Source organism: Perognathus longimembris, chromosome 16 (assembly GCF_023159225.1).
Source record: "Perognathus longimembris pacificus isolate PPM17 chromosome 16, ASM2315922v1, whole genome shotgun sequence".
In the NCBI taxonomy this organism is placed as follows: Eukaryota; Metazoa; Chordata; class Mammalia; order Rodentia; family Heteromyidae; genus Perognathus; species Perognathus longimembris.
This window is the reverse complement of record NC_063176.1, coordinates 20,078,607-20,105,658: the sequence shown is the minus strand read 5'-3', so window position 1 is coordinate 20,105,658 and position 27,052 is coordinate 20,078,607. Positions and strand designations below refer to the sequence as shown.

At 43.3% G+C, this 27,052-nt stretch overlaps 2 protein-coding genes across 5 annotated transcripts in view; one reads left to right on the top strand and one right to left on the bottom strand.

The window, feature by feature from the left end:
• The window catches only part of Hnrnpdl (heterogeneous nuclear ribonucleoprotein D like), a 5,023-nt gene extending 2,313 nt beyond the window's left edge, over positions 1–2,710 (bottom strand). For 2 of the 3 annotated variants that reach the window (XR_007213516.1, XM_048363966.1), the window contains exons 1-5: positions 1,896–2,710; positions 1,035–1,203; positions 779–940; positions 281–412; positions 44–158 (exon numbers count right to left, since the gene is read on the bottom strand). Coding sequence is in view for 2 of the 3 variants with exons in the window: in XM_048363966.1 (XP_048219923.1) it covers positions 44–158; positions 281–412; positions 779–940; positions 1,035–1,203; positions 1,896–2,329 (1,012 nt within the window). In the remaining variant the exon portion in view is untranslated. The remainder of the gene's footprint in view (positions 1–43; positions 159–280; positions 413–778; positions 941–1,034; positions 1,204–1,895) is intronic. The other variant, XM_048363965.1, reaches the window with a different exon arrangement.
• On the top strand, positions 2,239–27,052 carry Enoph1 (enolase-phosphatase 1). Of its 2 annotated transcripts, XM_048363967.1 has the most exons (7): positions 2,239–2,342; positions 3,090–3,323; positions 12,295–12,396; positions 15,012–15,214; positions 16,714–16,846; positions 20,383–20,506; positions 26,795–27,052. In XM_048363967.1, exons 2-7 carry the CDS (start codon positions 3,096–3,098, stop codon positions 26,932–26,934), a joined length of 930 nt encoding a protein of 309 aa, XP_048219924.1. In that variant the 5' UTR covers positions 2,239–2,342; positions 3,090–3,095; the 3' UTR covers positions 26,935–27,052. The 2 variants fall into 2 exon arrangements, with proteins under 2 accessions (XP_048219924.1, XP_048219925.1); XM_048363968.1 differs by lacking the exon at positions 2,239–2,342 and having other exon boundaries at positions 3,210–3,516.

The following is a 27,052-nucleotide window of genomic DNA, read 5'->3' as shown; positions in this document are numbered from 1 at the left end:
TTATAAAATTTAACCTAGTTATTTCCTAAGAATGAAATCTCACCTCGGCCACGACCCCTAGTACCACCTCTTCCTCCAGCTGCAGCACCTCTTCCTCCTTTCTGTTGTTGCTGTTGCTGCCTATACACCTCTTTGGGTTGTGCAACTTTGATCTCACACTACAAACAAACACAAATAGGATCTTTACTAACATTCTAAGACTTTCTTCTTCTCAAATAGATTGAGATTTCACATTCACAAAACCCTCAAAATTTTCGTTTAATGTAATTTAATTGTTTACCTTCCCAGAACCAATTTGATGGTATCTGCTTTCTAACAACTTCTTTACTGGCTCCTCATCTGTATATGTGATAAAACAAAACCCTCTTCTCTCATTTGTTTTTGTATCCATGGGAAGTTCAATATTTTCGATCTGGAAACCAAGATACATAGTCAAGATCGTCCTGTAGTGGCAAAAAGCTATCTACTTAAGAATGTTGCATGATCCTTCAAGCCTCAATGTTATTCTAATAGTTGACTTCTGAACAGACATCACTGCTTTATGATCAACCTATAATGCATTCTTTAGCACCATATCACACACGTAATGCCACGATTTCCAAATACTGCCACGAAGTCCAAATACTGATCACATCAATTTTTGGCAAAAAATAGATACGAATGACAATTTTATCAGGGAAATTTAAGACAGTAATGAACCTAACCCTCATGTGAAAATACTAGCTCTATGGGAACTGGACCAGGGGTGAAAATTTTATAAACACAGTGAAGAGCCCACCTCTCCAAAAGCTCCAAAATATTCTTTAATTTGTTCTTCAGAAGTATCTGGGCTCAGTCCACCTACAAAAACCTTTTTAGGGGGTTCTTTGCCTTTTAAAGCTTTGGCCCTTTTAGGATCTATCAATTTGCCATCCAGTTTGTGTTCTTTCAGTTCCAAAACCTAGAAGACAAATTTATTTACGTTGGCGGCAAAATACAAACCCCAGAACACGCAAGAAACACAAAAGGAGGCACAATGCAAAACGCACTCCTACCTTATCAACACTAGCAGCATCTTTGAAAAGTACAAATCCAAATCCTCTTGATCTTCCAGTGACTGGATCTGTTTTAATTGTGCAGTCTACAACTTCCCCAAATCGAGACAAATACTCTGTCAGATCTTTCTTGCTCGTATCCCAGCTCAAGCCTCCAATAAACATTTTACTAGGAATAAAAAATTGCTTTTTAAATTTTTAACACTGGCTTTAAAAAAACTCCAGCCCTGACATAAACAGGGATCATTTACGCACTAAACCCAAACATCTTAATCTCTACAGACATATCAAAAACTCTCAAAGCTCCACCTAGGTTTTTACTTATTCCAACCGGCAGAGCGCGTCCCCTACGCTGCCACCATGTACTTCTTTGGGGTCAGAAACCTCCAACTTTTCTGCCGTGTAACCCCTCGCAACTCAGGTCAACTCTAATCCTCAGCTGTCAAGCCAACACTCTAGGTAATGCTTTCTAGGTACCAGTCGTACCTCCGCGTGCTCAAGCCGAAGTTCGCCCAACTCTCCGAGGGAGGCGTTGGAGCCGAGGGGACACAATGAAGAGGCAGCTGCGGAGGGTGGCGCGGAGGCCCCTCCCCCCCGCGGCGCCTGCGCACTCGGGACCGCGACGCCGCCGTCCTCCGCCAACCCCGCCGCGCCCTTCCCCCACCTTCCGCGGGGCTCTCGAGTCACCCCCTTCGTCTCCCTTTCCTTTTCCCTCCAAGCTTCGTGGGGCCCGGCGGGCACGCGGAAGGTTGACTCGGGGAGCGAATGGGTGCAGCACGCGGCTCCCGAGGGACCAAGGGCGCGCGCGGTGCGCTTTGGGGGAGCAGGGAAGGGAGAGGAGCGGGGAGAGGCGTGCGGTACCCGTCATCCTGCTGATTCTTGCTCGCGTTGATTTTGGATCCCTCTGCGAATTCCTCTATGTTGCTATACTCGTTCATGTCCTCCATGGTGGCGGGATGGTCGGTCGAAGGGTGCTGGCGCGTAGTCCGGGTGGCGGCGGCGGAGCGTTGTATGGAGCTAGATTTAAAATGGCGGCGGAAGAGATCCGGGCGCCGCCTGCGCCCTCCCTTTATAGCCGCCCCGCCCGCCAATCGGGAGGGCGGCTGGGCGGTGACGTGGCGCGGGATCCGCCGCGCCCCCTGCCGGGCGGAACTGGAAGCGAGCGAAGGGAGGAGCGGGGCCAGCTGCCGGGGCGCCCGCGGCCGCCAATGGGAGAGGCTGCGGGAGGCTGCGGGAGCGGGAGCGGAGGGGAACAATGGCGGCGGCGCTTGGGAAAGCCGGGGCGGGACCTCCATCGTGGCCCTCCTGGTGAGGAACGAGGTCGCGCAGGGGAGGGGTGGGGGAATGCCGGGCTCGGGACCGAAGAATCAGATGCGAAAAACGCAGGGGCGGAAAGGTCCCTGGGGCTGGGAATCCCGACCAGCGCCGTTGCAGGACCACAGTCCCTCTTGCCTTGAACGCGCTTTTGTCTCTGGCGTCCGATCCGACGACCCACTCCTAAAGAGCCGTCACCCCCCCTTTTTTTTTTTTTTTTTTTTTGCGCCCTCGGTGCCCCAAGGCGGAACTGCTGCTGTCGGATGAGCACCGTGACCGGCTGCTCCAGAAAAAGGCGGAGTGCGCTAGGCGCGAGCGCCTGGAACGGCGAGCGCCACGCGCACGCGTGTTTTGTTCTCCCGCGTATAAACCAGCCGTACAGGAAGTGGGCGCGCAGCGTCCCCTCCAGGCGGGGACGCCTCTTCCGTCGGGGGGGGGGGTGCGGCTGGCCCGAGGATCTGGGCTGAGGGAGCCGGGCCCCGGCGTGTGGAGGGCAGGGGCGGGGTTAGCTTACTGTAGATATTCAAAAGCCGAGGCGGAGGGAGGGAAGGAGGCGGAGGGCCGGGAGGGCGGGGAGGCTGAGTGCTACGGGGGGTGAGGGGCACTCACGTCCCCGGCGCGCCACTCGGCGCCAGCTCCAGTCTGCACGAACCCGTGGACTCTCCGGCTGGCTCGACTCAGAAGGCGCTGGGCGCGCGCACGCGGCTCCCGCGTTCGCTTCTTTGTTCCCGCCCACTCCAGGCCCGAATGGACGGATCGCTTACGAGTCCTTCCGGCGTCCAATCGACAGGGAGGTCCCGGATTGCCCCGCCCCCTCGGGACCTGCGAGCCCCGCCCAGTCGCTGCCCACGTGGTCTGCGCCTACAGTTCCCTCGCGCTGCGGGTGCAGAACGTTCTGCGGCCAGCTCTCCCCTCGCACGTCCGCGGAGGTGTTGTGTCCTGAGCGTTTCGGTCCCCTCGCCGCCGCCAGATTCGGTATTGTTACGGGGCTTTCTGGAGCCCAGGAAGGTTCTGGGGCGCTGCCGGCGCCTCCTTGGCCCTCCCTACCTGCAGGTCGATTCCCGTGGTAGCATCCGGTAGGGAGATGGTCGTGCTTTCGGTGCCCGCCGAAGTCACTGCGATCCTCCTAGATATCGAAGGTACCACAACCCCGATTGCTTTCGTGAAGGTGAGGGGCGGAAGGGAGCGGGGAAGTTACTCGTGTGTGAGTGCTATTGGAAATAATGCCTTTTAAGTATTGTAGATTTCGCATCCGAGCCCCGAGGTTCGGGAGAGGCGGCGTGGGCTTGAGGTCCCGTGGAGCTGGGAGGAGGAAGCGGTGTGGCTGCGGAAGGCGGAGGGCTGCGGGGGTGCTTCTCTAGGCACCATCTTCCTCCCTCGTCCCTGCTCTGGGTTCAATGCAGATGGGCAGGAAGAAATGGAAGTGCTGGAGAGAAGACTACGGGGCCAGCTCAGCTGGAGCGAGGTGGGGCGATGGCGCCCGTCGCCTGGCAGAGGAACGCTTGCCTCTCGGGTGAACCGTCCTGGGGTCTTTCGGGCCTAGCCAGATGACAGCCTCGACTCAGTGCCTTCTGAGGTCTAATCCCTCGAAATAGACTGAGCTAGGTCTAGAACGAGGCGCTATAAAGGTTGCTCTTGGATTTCCCACCCTTGCTAGGAACCTAACGGCACACTTAATTTTCCTCATCTGTGCTCCGGCCCACAGCAATGATTTCTGGTGCCATAAGACACCTCTGGATTGTGTTCACTGTCCTTAGAAAACGGTACAAGCTTGACGCTTTCACCCAAAGCTTGCCTCCGATTAATTAACACTTGTGCAGGTCTAATTAACAGGCCCACAGCTTTCCCGTATAGCATGCTCCCTTTTTATATTTTCTGTTTGCCTATCTGAATAACTACAAACTACAGATGGTTCTGTAGAGGTCAAGAGATGTAGGGGAAAATGGAGGAAAAACCCATACGACAAGAAGCTGAGTATTCTGAGTTTTAAATTTAGTTTAAAAATGCGAATTTCTAGAGGTAGGTTATAATGTAAAGTCCATATACACTTTTCAGACTCCAAGTGTAACAACTACTTTAAAATTTTACAGAAGAATCACAGTATCTTGTCACCTTAGTGAGGGTTCTGATGAAATTCCAGATTTTTTCCCCTCCAAGTTTGTAATCACACATTTGGGGAAAATCTGGAAAATTTTGGGATCACCCAAATGTTAAATGGTTGACTTTTTATTGTTGCAATAGAACAAGTGTTGTCAGTCATAGAATTTTCTTGTTTTTGTGATTTACAGTTAACAGCCTACTCACTCTGAAGTTCTGCTGTCTTCTCAGGAGTACCTGGAGACAAGTAGGGATGTAACATTAAGTATGGGCCATTCTCAGTTGGTGCCTCATACAAATCAGTTTTATAACAGCATGATCTCCCTTCTCCTTTTTCCTCCCCTTATGTTTTCTGTTAGATGACTATGAGCCACTTCTTGTAATCCTTTTGACAGTTATTAAATCTGAGAGGGGAACTGCCCTAGTAACCTAAATAAATTGCTTGAGTTTGACACTAGACTATGTGGTGCTCCAAAAGAATGATTAAAGGAATTCCTCCATTTCCTTTTTATTTGCTAGTCCTGGGGCTTGAACTTAGGGCCTGGGCACTGTCCCTGAGCCTCATTGTGCTTGAGTATCATCACTTCCTGTTCTTTCTGAGTAATTTATTAGAGGTAAGAGTCTCATGGACTTTCCTACCCAAATTGACTTCCAACCGTGATCCTCAGATCTAAGCTCCTGAGTAGCTAAGATTGGGGGCTTGAGCCACTCACTGGTGCTCAGCTAAAGGATGGAATCCCTCACTTGTGTAAGCTACTCAGAAGGCTGAGACTGGAGGATTATGAGTTGGAACCCAGCCTGTGTCTCAAAAGTCAATAAATGGGTAAACAAATAGATAAACAAATGTTAATTGCTATTGTTTGGTTTTACTGTTTTGGGGATTGAACTTCTTTCCCTACCACATGAACTGGGCCTCTAGCCATTCTTTGGTCTTGGATTGTACCCTGGGTTGGCCTGGAATTTAGAATACTTTTTAGTCAGTGCTGAGATTTTACAATAGTGCACTACCATACCCAGCCTTAATTATTTGTAATCTATTGTTATTTTTTATACACGAATATATCAAAACCAGTATTTTAGAAACTTCACACAGAAGAATTTAGGTCTGTGGATATATATGGTAATTATGCAAAAAAGAACTCCATTAAATGATAGCCTGAACATGTTAAACTGGGTGTCTTTGTGGCATGACTTCTCTGAAGCCTCTCTCTGGTCTCTATATTCATAAATACTTTGTGGATGTTAAATAGAGTCATCTCAGCCAGACTCCTAGCCACTCATGAGGCTGACATCTGAGGATTATGGTTTGAAGCCAGCTAGGACAGGAAAGTCCATAGACTCTAATCTACAGTTAACTACAAAAGACCCAGAAGATGGTCTGTAGCTAAACTGGTAGAGGGCTAGCTTTGAGCAAAAAAAAGCACAGGGACAGGCCTTGATTTCAAGCCCCAGTACCAGCACAAACAAAAAGTGTCATCTCATGAATTTACTTCGAAGAAACTGTTAGTAGAGAATCTCAAGGACTATTTTGTTTTGCACACTTAAGAAATAATTGAGTTCTATCTTCCTCAAAGTTCTAGGCATGGACTGGGAGTTGAAAAGTGTTGTCAGCATTATTAGTCAGAATTATCTGTGTGAACTTGTCCTGTTGCCTGTGGAATGAGGGAAGAAAACATTGTTTTTTGTCAATCATGGGGCTTGAACTCAGGTCTTAGGAACTGTCCCTGAGCTTTTGTGTTCAAGGCTAGTGCTCTACCACTTGAACTACAGTGCCACTTTGAGTTTTCTGATGGTTAATTGGAGATAAGAGTCTCCGAGGACTCCGCTGGCTTCAGACTGTGATCCTCAGATTTCAGCCTCCTGAGTAGCTAGGATTATAGATGTGAGCCACTGGTACCTGCCTTCATTTTGTTTTTAGGAAAAAAATTCCTATGTGAAAAAAGCATTCCTTAAAGGTATTTACAGTTTAACCATTGTCACGCCTTCTGGAAAGGCATTATAGTAATTAAACCAGTATTTTTTTATTTCATCACTTTTGCTAATTTGCATTGTGAATCCACTAATTCCCTTGAATCCCTTAGCTCAAGGAAAGGCTTAGTCATGTTCTGGTCCTCTCCCACAAGAAGTGGTGTGGGATAAGTATTGCACAAGTTATAGAACAGCCTAGGTGACATAAGTCATAGAAACATGCCTGAATCTGCAGACACCACCAGGGTTGGAGATTTAGGCTGTATGTCATCGGTTGTGTTCTTGTTTTCCCTTGAACCAATGATAGGCCATTACAGGTGTATGTGTAGATTGTGAGTAATAATAGTTATTCTTTGAGTTATTTTTCTGAATCACTGCTTAGTAAACAAATATTTGTTTTTGTGCTAGTGCTTGGCCTGAACTCGGCTTGGTTTTGTCCCTTAGCTTTTTAAAGCTAGCACTCGTTACTTGAGGCACAGTTCTACTTCTGGCTTTATGGCAGTTAATTGGAAATAGTCTCAGGGACTTTCCTGCCCAGGCTGGCTGGGAACTGCAATCCTCAGATTTCAGCTTCCTAGGTAGAGAGGAGCCACCATGCCTGGCTAAGGAAATTTTCTATGATCGCAAAGGAGAGTTCTGTAAATCTGAATGACAGTATGTCATTTTTAATTTTTGGCTTCAATCTGAAAATTCCTTCAAATGCTTCTCATATACACTTAGTTGCTGCATATACACCTCTATATTCAGATAGTTATTACCGTAAAGACTTAAGACTGAGTGGTTCACCAGAAACAAGCTCTACCAGTAGAAGTATTGGCATTTCCCCCCCTTCTGCTCCAGCAGAAGCCACTAGACTTGCCATTCTATGCTGAGTTCTGTTTTATAATTGTTATTGTTACTTAAAAATCTTTGTTGGTGGCATAAACCTGTGCTCAAATGGTGCTGAGTGCTGGTGGTTCACATTTATAATCCTAGCTTTACAGGAGACTGAGATCCAGAGGATCATGGATGGAGGCCAGCCTGGGCAGAAAAGTCCACTAGATTTTGTCTCCAAAATAACTAGCCAGAAGCAGAGCTGGAAGTATGACTTCAGGGGTAGAGCACTAGCAGTGAGCAAGCAAGCCTCGTGATTGCCAGGCTCTGAGTTCAAAGAGAGCCAGGAGAGCTCCTCTGGTATTGCACTTTCTCTTGGACAAGTCTCCTCTTTTTACATATGAATGTACCTTAGCCATGCTGGTTCTACCTGTCTGTGTTTCTTTGTTAGAAAGCAGTTGCTTGCTACTACACTGTTGTGGGAATATAAACTTGTTCAACTACTCTGGAAAGTAGTATGGAGGTTCCTCAAAAGACTAAACAATTTCCTTATGACCTACCAACCCCACTCTTGGGCATTTACCCAAATGACCACAAACCAGGCTGCACTAAAGCCATGTCCACTGCAGCATTGTTTACCATAGCTAAGATAAAGAATCAACCCAGATGCCTTCCAGAGGATGAATGGATCAAGAAAATGTGGTGCATTTACACAATGGAATTCTATGCTTCTATCAGAAAGAATGACCTTATCCTATTCATAAGGAAATGGAAAGACTTGGAAAAAATTATATTAAATGAAGCAAGCCATACCCAAAGAAACATAGGCTGCATAGTTTCCCTCATTTTTAAAAAACTTAGAATGTGCCTATAAACCTACACATAATGGATAGTAAAAGACACTTGGACATGATTAAACAGCATTATCTAAACATTGAGTAAGAGAAAAGGAGGATATTCTTAGGAGGGAATCACAAGGACTCAGTAGTTAAGTGCATATGATCATATAAAATGATGCTTATGGAAATAAACTCCAAGAAATGGAAAGAAGGGGTTTTATTGTACTGTTGGTGATTCTTTTCTACCCTTTGATGTATTCCCTTTTGTCACTGTTTTTGACCTCCATATTCTTTGTCTTATATAAGTTTAACTGATTTGGGGAGGGGAAGAGAAAGCACAGAAAAGTTAGGACAAAGGTGAACCAATTCAGCAGGGATACTCACTAGACACTGTTGAGAATGAACTATTTGTTAATTGGAAATAAGAATCATGGACGTGCTGTCTGGGCTGGTTTAGAACTTTGATTCTCAGACCTCAACCTCCTGAGAAGCTAGGATTATAGGTGTAAGCCACTGGCACCTGCTCACATAACCTTTGTTGATAGGTTGAAGTTAAATTTAGCTTTATTTGAGTGTTTGATTCCTAGTTTACTTTTGTGAAAATCAAGTATTGCTGGAAATTACCAATCAAGTGCCCTTAAGAAGTTCATTCTCTTTGGAGACTGTCCATCTTCAAGTAAATCATATTCAGCCAGTTTTTCCTCTGCTTTTTGCCTTGAGGAGCAGATGAGGTAGTTGTTTTGGGCGTAGGTGATAAAAATGAATAACATGTGATGTCAACATTGGCCTCACACCGATTTGCTCACACTGTAAGAGACACCAGGCATTGAATGCCTTCACTGGGTAGAATAGTAGACACATTGGTGGCACTATAATTAAAGTTCAATCTGTATGTGATGCATGTAAGTAGGAATGATATAATACCAGCAGTCCAGGGTCTTTTAAGAGTTTCCTGGTTTGGGAAGTAGTGTTCTTTGTTTAGCCTGTTGCTGTGTCAGGTTACCCCTGGTAAGGAAAAGCAGTGCATGGTTTTAGTTATCAGTTTAGTTTCAGAGTCATAGGATTTTCTGATTTTTAGAACAGAAAAGGTACCCAGCTAGAATCATTTAGTGAATGGTGGCTACCAACTAATTTCTTCTAGGAGAAATTGATGCCTGGAGAGATGTGCTATGGGGTCATCACAGTTGGTTGTGAATCCCTTCCATGTTCACTGTGGCTCTGTTCTCAGTACCATCTGTTCTGCAGGACTTGTACCTCTGCAGGGGTCATGTACATTGCCAGAATTGGAGCAGGCATGACCAGTACAAATTATGTACCAATATCAGTTACAAATAAAATTTACTTAGTTTTGAAGTGAATTGCAATTAAAAAAATTATTGTTGGTGTGTGTGTATGTGCGCGTGCACGCTCATACCAGTGTTGATATTGGGGCTTGAAATATTTCTGAAAAATAAAGCAAAAAGGGCTGGAAACATGGCTCAGCTGGTAAGTTTGTGTATCTTTTTCTTGTCCTACCCTGACCCAGAGAGAAAGAACCTTTGGATTTTGTTGTTTTTATTTATTCCTGGAAATACTATTTTGTTTGACAGTTTGTTTTATAACCTCAACCTCTTTTATTTCTTAGAAAAGGTGATTGATCTATCTAATCCATCTATCAGATGTGCCAGTGCTGGGGCTTGAATTTAGGGCCTTATGTTCTCACTTGGCTTTTTCACTCAAGGCTGGTGCTCTACCATGTGAACCACAGCTCTACTTCTGGCTCTTTGGTGGTTAATTGGAGTCTCACAAACTTTCCTGCTTGCGCTGGCCTCAGCTCTCAGCCTCCTGAGTTGGTAGAATTACTGAAGTGGCCTCCAGCTGAGAATGAATGAGAATGTGATTTATTTTCAAGAACCATTAAGCTGCTTAATTTTCCTTTGCTTTTTTTTTTATTTGATGAAGTTAATGAAATAGTAGTTCACCAATACTGCCTTTGTATTATATTCTGGCGGAAAAAAATATAGTTCTTCAGTACTGTGACTCAGTTGTGCTGAGTTGTTCGATTCCCTTTGAAGACTTAGTCATTTCTTCAAATAGCTATTCTTTCAAGTATTGTTCTTCGGGGAAAATCTATTACTCATTTACTTCAAAGGGAACTTACAGAACAATTTTATTTATATTGATTCCATGGCTTGCTCATTGAGGTAAATGCACTTGACAATAAAGTGCATCTATATTTTGACTTCTAAACTGTTTATGAGGCACCTTCTTTAATTGGATCTTAAAGACTCCTCCAGTCTTTAATAGGCCTTTTTTCTGAAATCTACTCTTGAGCTATGTAGAATGATAGAAATTGCTATTTGCATAGTATCCCCTTCACTATTTAGAGGAGTTTAATGACAGTCCTTAAAAGGCAACCACTCTCATTTACTCCTCTAGCCATTTGTTATATGTACTGTGATCCTTAACACCTTAGGTGCCTGGTGCATGGAAGATACTCACAGATTTATTTGTAGAATACTAGGTTAGTTGCAGCTTTTTTTAAACTACTGCAGAATTTTGAAATGGTCTATAAATAGATTATACCTGGAACAAATTATGATTATTCCAGTGAAACGTTCACTGAACAGGATTGTGTATTAAGTGCTAGCTTATCTTTCTTGTCCTTTTATTGAAGAGCTGAGGATGGAGCCCAGGACGCATACATGCCAGGCCCTTGATCTATACCCCTCAGTCCCAGGACTTTGGAAAGTGTGTTTTAGAGCATTCATATGAATATTGTAGTACATGCTAAGCAATGATATAATTAGGGACATTTTTAGAAGGAATTTAAAGGCATTTTATTTCTCTTACATAGAAGCTCAGTAAGTGTGTATTGTAAGAGTGGGTAAAATTTTCACCATATGTTAATTGTACTGCGGCGTGCTTTTATGTTATATAGTAACACGATATTTTACTAGGCTTTGGCTGTATCGTTTTTCTGTGTTTATTCAGTGCAGAGGAGCTTTATTGGAGATCAGTAATTACAATCTCCAGCTTCTGAAGCTTTCCTCAAAAGTTTAGAGTTGTCTGAATCCTTTAATCTCTGACAAGTGTATGGCACTTAGTAAGTTTCAGTGATGTGAATGTATTGTTAGTTATGGTTTAGATCTTAACTGGCCCTCATAGCCTCATGTGTTGTAGGCTTGGTTCCTGTCTGATATACTATTGGGAGGTGGTAGAAACTTTCTAGTTGGGGGAAATGTCATTGGAAACATGTCTTTGAAGAGGGGATTTTGGGACCTTGGCCCTTTCTTCTTTTTTAAAATTGTCAAGGTGATGTACAGAGGGGTTACAGTTATATAATAAGGTAGTACGTTTCTTATCATTTGTTACACCTTCCCTCATTTTTCTTTCCCTTCCCTAGCTCAGGTAAACATATATACAACATCCAGTGTACCAAAATCATATGCAGTGACCACAGGGGTATGTTAAAGGAAATTCACCTAGTACATTAAACATAACGACAACAATAAAATCTTCCTGTTTCCATTTCTTGCGTTCAGTTTGCTTAGCCTCATCTTTTTTTTTTTTGCCAGTCCTGGGGCTTGGACTCAGGGCCTGAGCACTGTCCCTGGCTTCTTTTGGCTCAAGGCTAGCACTCTGCCACTTGAGCCACAGCGCCACTTCTAATCATTTCCTGTATATGTGGTGCTGGGGAATTGAACCCAGGGCTTAATGTATATGAATCAAGCACTCTTGCCACTAGGCCATATTCCCAGCCCTTGGCACCATTCTTTTAGCAGATAATCTGCGTTATGTGTGGTGTGCATTGTGGATATGGCTGGAAACCAGCCCCACCTATTGGATCTGTGGTCTGTCAGTGCTGTTCAGGAGTAGACAGACTGTGTATAGCCTAGTAGCAAATCAATCTGAGGCTTTGTGAACTACATGGTCTTGGTCCAAATCCTCAACTCTGCCATTGTGGCCCCAAAGTGACTGTAAATAAATGAGCAGGGATGTGTTGCAACAAACATTGTTAACAAAAAGCAAGACCAGATTTGGTCTGTGGATCGTTTGCCAACTCCTGGTCTGGTTCATTTGTTTCTTGATTTGTTTCTGTCCTCATAACAACAGCAGCAGTTTTCATTAAGCATTTCTGTAATTAATTTGCTACAGTTATTTAAGATGAGATTATATAAGAATTGGATCTTGCTGTATAAGTGGTAAAACTGAACCTTCATACCCCCCCCCCCATTCTTTCTGTCCAGGACATTTTATTTCCTTACATCAAGGAAAATGTGAAAGAATATCTACAGACGCACTGGGAAGAGGAGGAATGCCAGCAGGATGTCCGTCTGTTAAGGAAACAGGTTGGGACTTTTCTCTTTCATATCCCTTAGAGCCATTAGCATGGAGGATGCCTAGAGACTTGGAACATGCACTGAGCCTATGGTAATCAGTGCTCTGGATTCCCAGGGGCTAGAAGTTGCAGTGACTTGCCTGCTTTGGAATTCAGGGTACACAACTAAACAACCAGGTTATAGCAGTTAATTGTCTATGGTTGCCTCTTTCAGGAGCTATCTAAATTGCATACATTTTGTAAAACTAAACTCTTTCTGCATGGAATACAAAAGGTTATGTGCAGTCTCATTACATGTTTTATTAATGTCACTGACAGCTCCTTGTCATTTTTCACTCTCCTGGCTCTTGACATAAACCTTCACTTCTCCCTTTACAGTGCTCCTGGGTCCTTGTACCCTGAATCCCCTCCATACTTCTCACCCAGCTCTCTTCTGGTCTAGCCTTCAGACCCAGCTTGGTCTCTGTGTCATTCTGCCTCTTCACTTCCTCCCCAGTTCCTCAGTCTGTCATCCACATTCTTTGATGGAACTCCTATTGATTTTCTTATTCAATTTTCTTCAATTGCAAAGTCATGCAGCCTTAATGCTCTCAGTTTTCCTCTACTGGATATCGTAGAATGCCCTTTGTATATATTTTATTTGCTATTAGGATTAGAAAAATAGTATACCCATTGAGGCTGTTGAATTTTCTAGATAACTCAAGATTGATCTGAAATACTTCCCTTCCTTAACACTTCATTTTCTCACCCCTGTTGAAGCATACATATATAGTCTCCTATTACATATTCCTTTAAAAAATTTTTTTAAGCAGTCCTGGGGTTTGAACTCAGCTCCTCAGATTTGCTAGGAATAAGTAGGTCATTTTTAGGAGCCATACCTTTTATGGCCCTTTTATGGACTGGTTGTTTTTAGATAGGGCTTACTTTTTGCCCAAGCTTTTCTGAACTGCACATTTTCTGTTTCATGTCTCTTTCTGTAGCTGAGGTGACAGGCATGCACCACTAGGCAGTATGAACTCATCTGTTGAGATGGAATCTCCCTCCCCCCCCCCTTTTTCTTTTTCTTTTTTTGGTTGGTCGTGGGGCTTGAACTCTGGGCCTGGGCACAGGCACTGTCCCTGAGCTCTTCAGCTCAAGGCTAGCTCTCTACCACTTGAACCACAGCACCACTTCCAGTTTTCTGGTGGTTAATTGGAGATAAGAGTCTCATGGACTTTCCTGCCCAGGCTGGCTTTGAACCATGATCTTCAATGAGCCTCCTGAGTAGCTAGGATTATAGGTCTCGGCCACTGATGCCCAGCCTAGATGAAATCTTTGGAACTTTTTTTGCCCTGGTTGCCTTAGATCCTCCCAGGGAATCTCAGCCTCCTGTGTACTTGAGATGGTAGGCGGCAAGTGCCACCGTGTCTAGTTGTTGATTGAGAAGGGATCTCTTGAACTGTTTTGCCAGGTTTGTCTCAAACCATGATCATCTGATCTCAGCTACAGGTGGCTCACACCTGTAATCTTATTATATTGTTAGGATTTTTGCAGGAAATAGAGGAGGCCGAACGTGAGTCAGTTCTGTTACTGCATTAGCTTTTTCCATTGAATTCTAGCCATAAACCCAATTTGATGTTTTCCATTTCTTCAATTATAGTACAGAGAAAATTATCACTTCATTGAAATCCTGGTTTATTGGTCTTTATGAGTGAGTTAAACTTTTTTTTTTTGTTCATGGCTAGCACTCTACCATTTGAGTAACTACGCCACTTACAGCTTTTTCTGGTTATGTGGTACTGAGGAATTGGACCCAGGGCTTCATGCATGCTAGGCAAGCTCTCTACCACTAAGCCACAGTCCCAGCCCCAAATTAACTATTTCTTGACCATCTGTTCTCTCATAAAATACCCTTCTTGGTATAAGTTTCAGCTTAGGTAATATAAACTTACCAATTAAAAAATTCCCTTTTTTTGGTGGGGGGCAGTACTGGAGTTTGAACTCTGGTCCTCATACTTGCTAGACAAGTGCTCTTGGTGCTGGACCATACTTCCAGCCCTGATTTTTGCTCATTAATTTGAAATAGGATCATACTTCCTGTTTAGATGTGTATCTGGATGTGATCCACCTATGTGAAGCTTCCCAATAGCTAGGATAACAGTGGTCCAGCTCTTCATATAGAAGAACTTTTTTATGCCTGGTCTGTTCTTGAACCACTATCCTAACTCATCTCAGCATCCCAAGCTAGAATTATAGGTGTGAACATTTCTTTTAGGTGTCATTCTTTTTTTTTTTTTTGGCCAGTCCTGGGCCTTAGACTCAGGGTCTGAGCACTGTCACTGGGTTTTTTTTGCTCAAGGCTAGCACTCTGCCACTTGAGCCACAGCACCACTTCTGGCCATTTTCTATATATGTTGTGCTGGGGAATCAAACCCAGGGCTTCATGTATGCGAGGCAAGCACTCTTGCCACTAGGCCATATTCCCAGCCCTTAGGCGTCATTCTTTTAGGAACCCTTGGTAGCTGTTCTAGGGCAGGTCTAATGATAATTGGAGAAAATAGGTATGCCTTATTTGGGGGTACTCGCATTTTTAACATCCTTAAAAATTTTACAAGAAATAAACTATGTATTGTTTATGAATTAAAGGCTGAAGAAGACACCCACCTGGAAGGGGCAGTTCCAATTCCTGCAGTGGCTGGGAATGGGGTGGATGATCTACAACAGATAATCCAGGCTGTAGTAGATAATGTGTTCTGGCAGATGTCTCTGGACCGAAAGACCACCGCTCTCAAGCAGCTGCAGGGCCACATGTGGAAGGCGGCATTCACAGCTGGACACATAAAAGGAGAGTAAGTGTTCAAGTGACATTTCAGCAGCTCCCAAACCCAAAGGTGCTTCTGCTTAGTCCTCCCTCTCCCTTGTAAGTCACAGTAGTATAATAGATAGGATCATTGTTTTTATTCTAACAAAAACAAAACCAGAACAAAAGGGGCTTGGGGTATGGTTTTGGTGGTAAAAGTACCTTTCTAACTGAGTTCAAATCACAAAATTGCCACACACACCCACGGACTGGTTCCACATCTTAAATTCTTTATACTTTTTGTTATATCCTTGTGGTGTGCATTTCTCCCTAAATATAGATAATACCATAGAATTGATGAAAGACTTAAGTGAGGTTTAGGAACTGAAAACCATATACTGTTTGCTGATTGAGTTGATATAAGTCTGAAATCATTTGTTCTCTAAGGCGTGTGTCTATGTGTGCCCACGCATGTGCATGTGCTGGTCCTGGGGCTTGAACTAAGGGCATGGGCACTGTCCCTGTGTTTTGTTTCTTTCTGGTTTTCCCAAGACTAGCTTGGCACCACTTGAGCCACAGCACTCTGATAGGTAATTGGAGATAAGAGTCTCATGGATTGTCCTGCCCAGGCTAGCTTTAAATAGAGATCCTCAGATCTCAGCTTTTTGAGTAGCTAGGGTTACAGGTATAAGCCACCAGCACCTGGCTCTAAGTCGTTTTCTTTTTTGCCAGTCCTGGGACTTGAACTCAGGGCCTGAGCACTGTCCCTGGCTTCTTTTTGCTCAAGGCTAGCACTCTACCACTGAGCCACCGTTCCATTTCTGGCCATTTTCTATATATGTGGTGCTGAAGAATCGAACCCAGGGCTTCATGTATAAGAGTCAAGCACTCTTGCCACTAGGCCATATTCCCAGCCCCTCTAAATTGTTTTCTATGTAGTAAAACTGCAGGTTTTGAGAGTCCTTAAGAAAGTGAAATGGTTTTCTAGCTAATCAGTGATTGCATTTCTTGCTTTCAGCCCTTGGACTTTTTCTTTAATTATGTTGGCACATATTTGCTACCACCATTTCCATGTTTTCTTACCACAGTGGGCACAAATAAGCCTTTTGTTATATGAATGATGACAGATTATATATAATATATTATTGCTATCGTTTATATTTTTGAGTTCCTTGAGAATTCAAAAAAGTAATTTCCGTATTTTATCCCTTTACTCCTAATTCTTAAAAAGTATTTGTTCACTCAGATGGTTGCTTCTGTCTGCTGGTATCCAGGCGCTCCTGCAGCATTCTTCAGTCTGCTGTTTTGTGGAGTTACTTCTTATGTTACCATTGGTGCCCAAAATAGGTGGCTGTCTGATTTTCATTTGGCTAGATACTTTTTTTTTTTTTTAAGAAAGGAAAAATCCTCTGGTTTCCATTTCCTGGAGTTCATTGTCATAAATATTATTTTATATGATCAGAAGCACATAGGCATTATATTGTGCCATTGTGTTCCAGCCTTAAGAATATGGCTAGATGCTTTTTAATTCTTCTGCCTTCCCTCCAGGTTTTTTGCAGATGTGGTTCCAGCAGTCAGGAAGTGGAGAGAGGCTGGGATGAAGGTATACATCTATTCTTCAGGAAGTGTAGAGGCCCAGAAATTATTATTTGGGCATTCTACAGAAGGGGATATTCTTGAGGTAGGTTACTTGACTTACTAGTTGTTGTTTTGTTTTTTTTTGGCCAGTCCTGGGCCTTGGACTCAGGGCCTGAGCACTGTCCCTGGCTTCTTCCCGCTCAAGGCTAGCACTCTGCCACTTGAGCCACAGCGCCGCTTCTGGCCGTTTTCTGTATATGTGGTGCTGGGGAATCAAACCTAGGGCCTCGTGTATCCGAGGCAGGCACTCTTGCCACTAGGCTATATCCCCAGCCCGACTTACTAGTTTTGACACTCTTAAAGCATGAAGTTGAATGATAAAGGAATGTACTAACTACAGTTGTAAGCTAAACCAGCATTCGGTACGTGTGTTATTATTATTTTTTTAAATGGGACTAGGCACTGGTAGCTCATGTCTGTTATCCTAGCTACTCAGGAGACTGATCTTGGTTCAAAGCCAGCTCAGGCAGAAAAATCCAAGAAACTATGAGCAGAAAGCTTCTCAAAATGGAGGTATGGCTCTATCTAGCCTTGGGTTTAAAAAGCAGGAGTGCAAGACCTCAATTTAAGTTAAAGCTCCAGTACCAACATATACACATACATGTACACACAAAGTGGAAAAGCTGAAGAATAGCTTATATGGAAAGGTGAACTGTTTTGTGTGGTACCAATTTTTGAATTGTGCATAAGAATCACCTAGGGAATTTGTTTAAAATATAGATTGCAAGCCAGCAGTGGTAGCCTATATGTCAGCACTCAAATGGCTGAGTTCAAGGCTAGCCTGAGCTGTATAGTGAGGTTGAGTCAAGCCTGGACACATAGTGAAACTAGTAGATTCCTTGTTTCTTAAATAGTCTGAACTGGCAGGTCTGGAGTGAGGTCAGAAGTCTATTATATTTAAGCATCCACTCAGTGATTCTGATGAAGGAAAGTAACTATAATATATGTGTGAACACATATACATGTTTCTACGTGCTAGTGCTGAGCCAGCATGTAAATCAACTCTTGTCAATACTAGACAGTTAATAAGCCAAAAGAAACGAACAGACTGCTTCTTTGTTTAAAATCAGGTAAGAAGAAAACACCCAATCACTTTTCATTATAGTGACGTCTACTCTGTCTTGAAAAAAGCTATAAAGTAAAAATTAAGATGCAAAAAAGGATTAGATTTAAGGAATGCATGAAGATTTATTTTGGTGGTAGTAAGATACTGACTAAACCCAGCCTTGTACTTGCTAGGCAAATGTTCTACCACTGAGCTTCATCGCTAGGCCTGGGAAGACATCTTAAATACCGAGTAGATTTGTTGTTATCTGTACTTTGGAAAGATATGTGTTTTAGTTAGAAGAAACACCATCACTATGTAAGGAAACTGGACACATCATTGAACATACTGAGATGTAACAGTAACCCAGCCCAGCAGACTTTAAATTGGAGTGGTGGTACTAGAGCTTAAACCCAGGGCCTTATCATATATTAGTGATATACCACTGAACAAACACATCCTTATCCTAAAATGAGTACTTTTGAACCCTTAGTGTATACAGCGAACACTTGGGCTTTGGAGGTTGTCACATTAGAATTTTAGTGAATTTTCTACTTTCTTCTATATTAAATATTAAGCCAACAATGAATCCCTTGAAGGATGACTATTCTCTGAATACAAGGCAATGCTTCTTTTCTAAGATGACACTATATAGGACATGATATTTGCCTACTGAGATAAATATAAAAATCTTAATTTTTAGTCATTAAATAGAAACAAACTGAGAAAGTTAATAGGCAAAGTCAGTCATAGCTTTTTAAAAGTTAAAAGAACCAGCATGGTATCTGTAGTACACACCTATAATCCATAATCCTTACTACTCAGAAGGCTGAGATCTTAGAATCCTGGTTAGAAGCCAAATAGCAAGAAGTGGAGCTATGGCTAAAATGGTAGAGTGCCAGCCTTGAGCAAAAAATAAAGCTTAGGGACAGCATTCAGGCCCTAAGTATACGCTCCAGACTGGCACAAAAATAAATAAAATATACAAAAGAACCTCATCCTCTTTATATTTCTTTTATTTGTCTTTGGATGATCTTTGGGCTTGTATTTAGTTGGTGAAAAGTTCTGAAATCAGAGATTACATTATGATAGCTAATGCTAAATGTGAATGTTTAAATTATTGTTGCTTAAAACAGCAAATTATTCCTTTAACTCCAATTATGTCCAAGACAACAAGAGCGTAGCACAAAGGTAGAATTTATAAATGCTTTCTCTGGGCATGGTAAGGTATGCCTGACTTGGCACTCAAGAGGCAGAGACAGGAGGATCTCAAGTTTTTTTTGTTGTTGTTTTTTGTTGTTTTTTTTTGCCAGTCCTGGGCCTTGGACTCAGCAGGGCCTGAGCACCATCCCTGGCTTCTTCCCGCTCAAGGCTAGCACTCTGCCACCTGAGCCACAGCGCCCATTCTGGCCGTTTTCCATATATGTGGTGTTGGGGAATCAAACCGAGAGCTTCATGTGTAGGAGGCAAGCACTCTTGCCACTAGGCCATATTCCCAGCCCGGATCTCAAGTTTTAATTGTAAAAGGGAAGTTTCTTGGAAGTAAAATAACAGTATTCATGAAGCAGGTTAGATAAAATCTTTTTATTCTGGATCAAGAGGATAACATTAGGAAACTTTCATGATGAAACCACTAGTCCTAAATAGCTTGAATACAAATGGTGATTTAAAAAAAAAATAGAATGGTAACTAAAGGACCCTAAAGATTCCATCCCCAGGTTTATATAGAGCTAATAGTTATCTTAGTAAATAGCAGAATATAAAATGAACCCACAAAAATCAGTACCTTTTTTGCATACTAACTGAGGAAAGAAGGAATTAAAATTTTATATACGTTAGCCTAAAAACAAAAAACCTAGGAATAAGGCTAATCAAGGAAGTTCGTGAAGGACCTCTACAGCGAAAACTAAAACTCTGGAGTAAGAAATAGAAGAAGACTTCAGGATGCAGAACAGCATCCCGTGTTCATAGATTGGTAGAATTAATACTGTGAAATTGGTCGTACTTCCGTAGGATAGGATGGAGAGCATGCGTATTTTAAATGATTTTTGGATATGAAAAGAATGCTAATAAAGACCAAGTGGCTGGTAATCATGTATATATGTAGAACTAGTAGTTTCTTCCTTCTAATGTTTAGTAGTGGGACTGGGAATGTGGCTTAATGTTAAGAGTGCTTGACTAGAATGCATGAAGCCCTGGGTTTGATTCCTCAGCACCATATAAAACAGAAAAGGCCAGAAGTGACGCTGTGGCTCAAGTGGTAGAATGCAAGCCTTGAACAAAAGAAGCCCAGGAACAGTGCCTGGGGCCGAGTTCAAGCCCCAGGACTGGCAAAAAAATATTTAGTAGTATAAGATCTGTTTATGTTTATTTCTGAGCTCCATAACATTCTCTGGATGGCTTTTCAGTGAAAATTAACAGAATGAATGAAGTCACTGTGAAGGTCATGTATTGCAGAGAAAAGGGATGCTTGCTAAAAGGATTTGGTGGATTGCAAGTATATATTGAATGTTAGTCTTTTTTTCTTTGTTCAGCTTGTTGATGGTCACTTTGATACCAAGATTGGACACAAAGTGGAGAGTGAAAGTTACCGAAAGATTGCAAACAGCATTGGCTGCTCCACCAACAACATCTTGTTTCTGACAGATGTTACTTCAGGTGAGTAGCCAGACTGCTTTGGTTTTATATTCCTTTGAGATGAGGGACTTAACTGTGTTGGCCTTGAACTCCTGGGCTTAAGTGATCTCCCCACCTCAACCTCTTGAGTAGCTGAAACTACAGGAGCTGAGATTTAACGCTACAACTCTTTTTGGGGGGGAGGTGTCAGTGTGGGGCTTGAACTCAGTGTCTAGATGCTGTCCCTGAGCCTCTTTGTGCTTGCTCAAGGCAAGCACTCTACCACCTGAGCCACAGCGCCACTTGTAGTCTTTGAGTCGTTAATTGGAAATAAGAGTCTCATGGGGACTTTCCTGCCCAGGCTGGCTTCAAACCACAATCCTCAGATCTCAGCCTCCTGAGTAACTAGGATTACAGATATGAGCCACAGCTGCTTGGCTACAACATGTTTTTAAAAAGAAAGTTTGTGTGGCAATCCTCGACAAATAAAATCATTGCATAAAACAAATTTTAAAAATGAAGCCTCGTGGTGGTAGTTCACACCTGTAATCCTAGCTATCCAGGAGGCTGAGATCTGAGATCTAAGGATTATGGCTTTGAAACCAGTCTGGGCTGGAAAGTCTATGAATCTCCAATTAACTACAAAAAACTGGAAATGGAGATGACTCAAGGGAAGAGCATTAGCCCCGAGTGAAAAAACTAAGGGAGAATACCCAGACCCTGAGTTCCCTTCTAATACTGACACAAAAAGCCACTTGACCCACCACCCTTTTCCATGTACTAATTCTTAGGGGAAGTGTATGAGGACACGATACTGGAAAGATGCTTATTTTCACTCAGTCATGCTTACAGAAGCATATATATATATATATATATATATATGTACACAATATGTACATATTGCACTGTCACAGAAATAAAAAGCGGGAAGACTTCCAAGTAGGAAAGAACATGCAGACAGGACATGAGGACAGGGTGTTCCGTTAAGGAGGTGCGAAGTTACTGTGAACCTGTACTGGCATTTAATAGCGGTGAAGTCAGTTACACCCTTAGGAAAAGGACAGGGAGGGAGCACAGCGTGCACTTTAAAGTAGTTGCGGCAGCATTGCCTGTTATTCAGCCTGTGGTAAGTAGGAAGTCTCTGCCCCCTACTTTGATCTGTCTACCTCAAGCTTTACTGTATGTTTTAAAACTTCACATTTTTATCCAGTGTGGCCCTCTTACATCCAGCATGTTAGCATTGTACATTTTTCCTTGGGTGCTCTGGATCAAATCCAGAACCTTTCATATGCTAGTCAAGCGCTATACCACTGAATACCATTCTCATCCCTAGTGTTATGTATTATTACTTTAAGGGTTGCATGTACGAAAGAAACAGTGTGTGCTTACTTTGTTTGAAATAGAAATGACTTCAGAAGTAGTTTTGACTAAATTGAAGACCAATACTCCAAATCTGGGTAAGAATGTGAGTCCTCTAGAGAGCTATAGAATGAGCAAGTGAATAAAGAAACAAGCATGGGGGAATTGGTGGCTAGGGTAGGCTCTGTGGTGTGCAGAAAGCCCCTTGTTGAGGAGGCGTTCCCACATGCCCCCACATTTCTTCCTTTTCTGCCTGGATCATAAATCTTTCTGGAACTGAGATCACATACCTTCCATTTACCCCCAGAACAGGGCTCTGTGAACTGCTGTTCTAAACACATTGACAATAGGCTGGCATGGGGCATTAGGGCCGAGGCATGTGAGCCTGCTTTACTGACACACTGGCTCCCTGGGACTCCTGAGTCTCTTGAAGGCTGCTTCGTGGAAGCACTTCCACTAGCAGCCAGGATCATCCTTTGGCTCCACTCTTGACAGTCCCTCCACGAGGAAGGGATGAGCTGTATCTTCAGCTTGTGGTCCCTTGTGATATGCCAGGCAGACACGAGTTCGCTAAACTACTGCCGCTGCTGTTTTTAATTGTAATTAACGTAGATCATATAGTGCCTTCATTAGTTTAGTATGCTTAATATGTTTCGCCAAGGAAATACTAGTAGAACAAGCTTATTTTCTACCAGTCATTGACATAGACATTGAATAATCTTAATATCTTTGGTGGAGTCCTTGGTAAGTTGTTTGGGATTGACCATCTCAGTAGACAGTACCAATTCATTGCCATATGTTACCTTGAGATTTCAAAATTCAGTAGATTCATTGAGGTTCATCTATCTTCCTGCATGCCTGATTGCATGGGAGGAGAGACAGGTGCCCAAGGGAGCCTAGGTTTATTCTATAACTAGGTAGCTAGGCCACATAAAACGCACCATCAGTGAGCATTAGCCTTAGGAAAAAGCATTTCACCAGAACTGTAAAGGGATTATCAATATTTGCTGTCAGATTTCTCTTCCTTTTCTTGTTTTTTTTTTTTTTTTTTTCCTTTATTGGTTTATTTTGGTGGTACTGGTGTGTGAACTCAGGACTTCATTCTTTCTAAACAATTGTTCTACCATTTGAGCTTCCAGTCCTTTTTGCTTTAATTAGTTTTCAAATAGGATCTCACTTTTTGCTCAGGACTGGCCTTGGACTGTGCTCTATGCCACCCGCATAGCTGGGGTTATAGGCATGCATCACCATGATAGCCAGGATTACCTACCATTTCTGTGTATAAAGTACATCGATTTGAAGCTACAGTGTACCTTTGAGTAACTGTTGGGGTCATAGAAGGTAAGTGGGGAGATTGCCTGTTACTGTAAGCTTAGATGTGTCAGTTTGTTGAAGAATGATAATTTGAGAACCTTTTACTAGGTTTTCTTTTCTTTTCTTTTTTTTGCCAGTCCTGGGGCTTGAACTTAGGGCCTGAGCACTGTCCCTGGCTTCTTTGTGCTCAAGGCTAGCACTCTACCACTTGAGCTACAGTGCCCCTTCTAGCTTTTTCTATATCTATATATCTATATCTATATCTATCTATCTTTCTATATATGTATGGTGCTGAGGAATCGAACCCAGGGCTTCATGTATACGAAGCAAGCACTCTACCACTAGGCCATATTCCCGACCCCTTTTACTAGGTTTTGCTCCCAGGGAAAGGAAATAGGCCTTGTTCTGGTGAGGTGAGCTGACTTTAATCTTTGGATTTCTTTTCTTTTTTTTTTTTTTTTTTTTTTTTTTTGGCCAGTCCTGGGCCTTGGACTCAGGGCCTGAGCACTGTCCCTGGCTTCTTCCCGCTCAAGGCTAGCACTCTGCCTCTTGAGCCACAGCGCCGCTTCTGGCCGTTTTCTGTATATGTGGTGCTGGGGAATCGAACCTAGGGCCTCGTGTATTCGAGGCAGGCACTCTTGCCACTAGGCTATATCCCCAGCCGTGGATTTCTTTTCTTTAATGAAAGGAAGAAATAAAAATCTTTTCCTTCTTGGGAAAAGAGTTTTGAATTAATAAGCATTATTTTAGTGTCTCAACATCGTTCCAATAGTGCAAATGATTCTTAAGGACTAAACTTGCCTTGTTGTGGTCTAGATTCGAATCCAACCTGGCCAACAAGGCTGCAGTCCTGGGGGGTGGTCGTCCAGCAGCGAGCAAGCAGCTTTGTTTCAGGCTGTAAGGTGGGTGGGTGGGGTGAGCAGAAGGCTCACTCTGGCACTTGCCTTATCTGGGTCTCTGGGAACAGAACTGCCCTTTTCCAAGAACATAAGATAACAGACACTTGGAAGATGGAGGGAGGAAGCAGCTTGCCTCACTGACTTCTTCCATCACAGCTTCTCCCTTAGCACTGCTGCCCTTTGGTCAATCCATATGCATTTTTGTGGGGGGTTAGGAGTAATGGCATGTGAACTTGGGGCTTTGTGCTTGAGCCACACCACCAGCCCTTGGTGAATTCAGGCACTGCAGCTCCGTTCCAAAGGCTGAGAAACTGTTGAGACTTACTAGCCATCAGAGTAGCACTCCACAGAATGTGTTCTAGATGTTTCAGTTATAATAAGCATCTGTCTAATCATAGACTTGTGTTATTCCAACTCAGCCTGCTCAATCCTTCCACCATTTACACTTGTATTTTATATTTTACTTATTTATTTATTTTGTACCTGTCTGAGCACTGTCCCTGAAAGTTTGTGCTCAAGACTACCACTCTGAGCCACAGCTCCATTTCCAGCATTTATTTATTTAATTTATTTATTTTGGTAGTTAATTAGATATAAGAGTCTCATGGAATTTCCTGCTTGGGCTGGCTTTGAACTGAGATCCTTAGTTATCAGCCTGCTAAGTAGCTAGGAGCATAGGCGTAGGCCATGGATGCCTGGCTCCATGTATTTTACCTGCCTGGAGCTCTGCCTCTTGTCTGCCAGATTTCTTCCCTTGATCCATTTGATCCAAATGCTCCCTCTGTTAAGAAGAATCATGTGGGGGGGAAAAAAATCATGTGGATGGATCCTTATCCAGTAGAAAGATGTTGGTTGCCAGAGATGCATTTCTGTTTTTTTTTAGCCAGTCGTGAGGCTTGAACTCAGGGCCTGAGCACTGTCCCTGGCTTCTTTTTGCTCAAGGCTAGCACTCAGCAACTTGAGCCACAGCGCCACTTCTGGCTTTTTTTATATATGTGGTTCTGAGGAATCGAACCCAGGGCTTCATGTATACGAGACGAGGACTTTACCACTAGGCCATATTCCCAGCCCCCCAGAGATGCATTTCTAACAAGCTTGGGTACCCATGCTGCTGTTGGAGTGGAGTAGTGCTTGAGGGTAGCGGTGCCTCGAAGCAAGAGTTGGCACTCGTTTTCTATATATAAAGGGCTTTTCAGCCCATATTGTCTCTTGTCACAGCTATTCAGCTCTGTCCTTGAAGTACTAAGCAGTTACAGGCAATACAGAAATGATTGGGTGTGGCTGTGTTCCCAAACTTGATTTACAATAGCTGTAACTTGCCAACCTTTGTTCTATAGCATGAGCCATGTCATCAGCCTGGCAAAGTTAGCCCTGCCACTTGGCTTCCATTCTGTAGAATGGAGATAGTGACAGTTAGCTACTTCAGTGTTGCTTCACGACAGTTTAGATGAGAATGGGAGCTTTGCAAAGGCAGAAGCTTTTTTGAATTTTCCTATCTCTAGTCCTGTGTGTAGTCCATAGTAGATGCTAATTTAATAGAAATTGTTAGCCCTTGTTTTTTAAACAGCAATACAAATAGAGAAAGGAGTGTCATCGGGCTGGGGATATAGCCTAGTGGCAAGAGTGCCTGCCTCGGATACACGAGGCCCTAGGTTCGATTCCCCAGCACCACATATACAGAAAATGGCCAGAAGTGGCGCTGTGGCTCAAGTGGCAGAGTGCTAGCCTTGAGCGGGAAGAAGCCAGGGACAGTGCTCAGGCCTTGAGTCCAAGCCCCAGGACTGGCCAAAAAAAAAAGAAAAGAAAAGAAAAGAAAGGAGTGTCATCCAAGAGCATTAAAGGCATCTTCTGCAATACTTAGCCTTCCTGCTTCAGTTTAGTCCTGTCCCCATCCTCCACATCCCCATCACTTCCTCAAGTCACTCAGAGACTAATGCAGAGAAAAACAAGTTGTAATGTGTCCACCTCCAGTGTTAGAGGTAAATACAGGGTGTTAGAGGAGTATGCAGGATGGTAGTGGGTCTGAAAGAGATATGTTTTGAGCTGAATTTGCCAGGCAAAAAGACGTGCAGTATACGTAGGGGGCAGGCATGACATGTGGGGACTGGAGGTGAGAACATATACTATGGCCTGATTAGATCATGGGATCCCTTTGTTCCATGCATATTTAAATGCTGCTGTTATAGTTAACAGCTCAGTTCTTGGTAGGACTGATGGGAGGGAGTGGAGGAAGGACAAGAAGCAGAATATCTACCCCTGTCTTGCATTTATACATAGTGTCCTTAACAAAGAGCAGAAGCGTAGGATATGCTGCCATTCTATTCTGACAGGTATAGTTAGTTCTTCGTTTTCTTTAGTGTGGAATTAAAACAAAAAATAATGTATTCAACCTCGGTGTGCCCATAGTCTAGCAAAATTCAGGACCAAGCCGGATGTCAGTGGCTCACACCTGTAATCCTAGCTACTCGGGAAACTGAGACTGAAGATTGCATTTCAAATCCAGCCCAGGCAGGAAAGTCTGTAAGGCTTTTATTTCTAATTAACCACCGGAAAACGGGAAGTGGAGCTGTGGCTCAAAGCGGTAGAGTACTACTCTCAAGCACAAAGAGTCTCAGGGATAGTGCCCAGGCCCCAAGTTCAAGCCCCAATACCTCCCACTCCCCTCACAAAACAGAAAAATCAGGACAAAGTGGCTTCTTGTATTCTTACCTCAGACGTGGTAGTCTGGTGTTTGTGACACACGCCTTGGTTTTCGCAGAGGCCAGTGCTGCTGAGGAGGCAGACATGCATGTGGCTGTGGTGGTGAGACCTGGCAACTCCGGATTAACGGATGACGAGAAAATGTACTACAGCCTCATCACGTCCTTCAGTGACCTGTTCCTGCCCTCCTCCACATAGAGTGTTTGCCTGACTGCCCCCTTAAGCTCTCACTTGATTCTAATGCAAAAGTAATTTATATGTGCACACACGAGCAGGTGTACATATGGGTGTGCTCCAATTTGCACAGGCTCGTAAG

Bases quoted from the DNA above. Each gene is read 5' to 3' on its own strand.
- Enoph1 (XM_048363967.1), top strand. From the start codon at position 3,096: ATGGACGGATCGCTTACGAGTCCTTCCGGCGTCCAATCGACAGGGAGG. The intron at 15,215-16,713 runs GTAAGTGTTCAA...CCTTCCCTCCAG, and splicing joins GCTGGACACATAAAAGGAGA to GTTTTTTGCAGATGTGGTTC. The intron at 20,507-26,794 runs GTGAGTAGCCAG...TGGTTTTCGCAG, and splicing joins TCTGACAGATGTTACTTCAG to AGGCCAGTGCTGCTGAGGAG.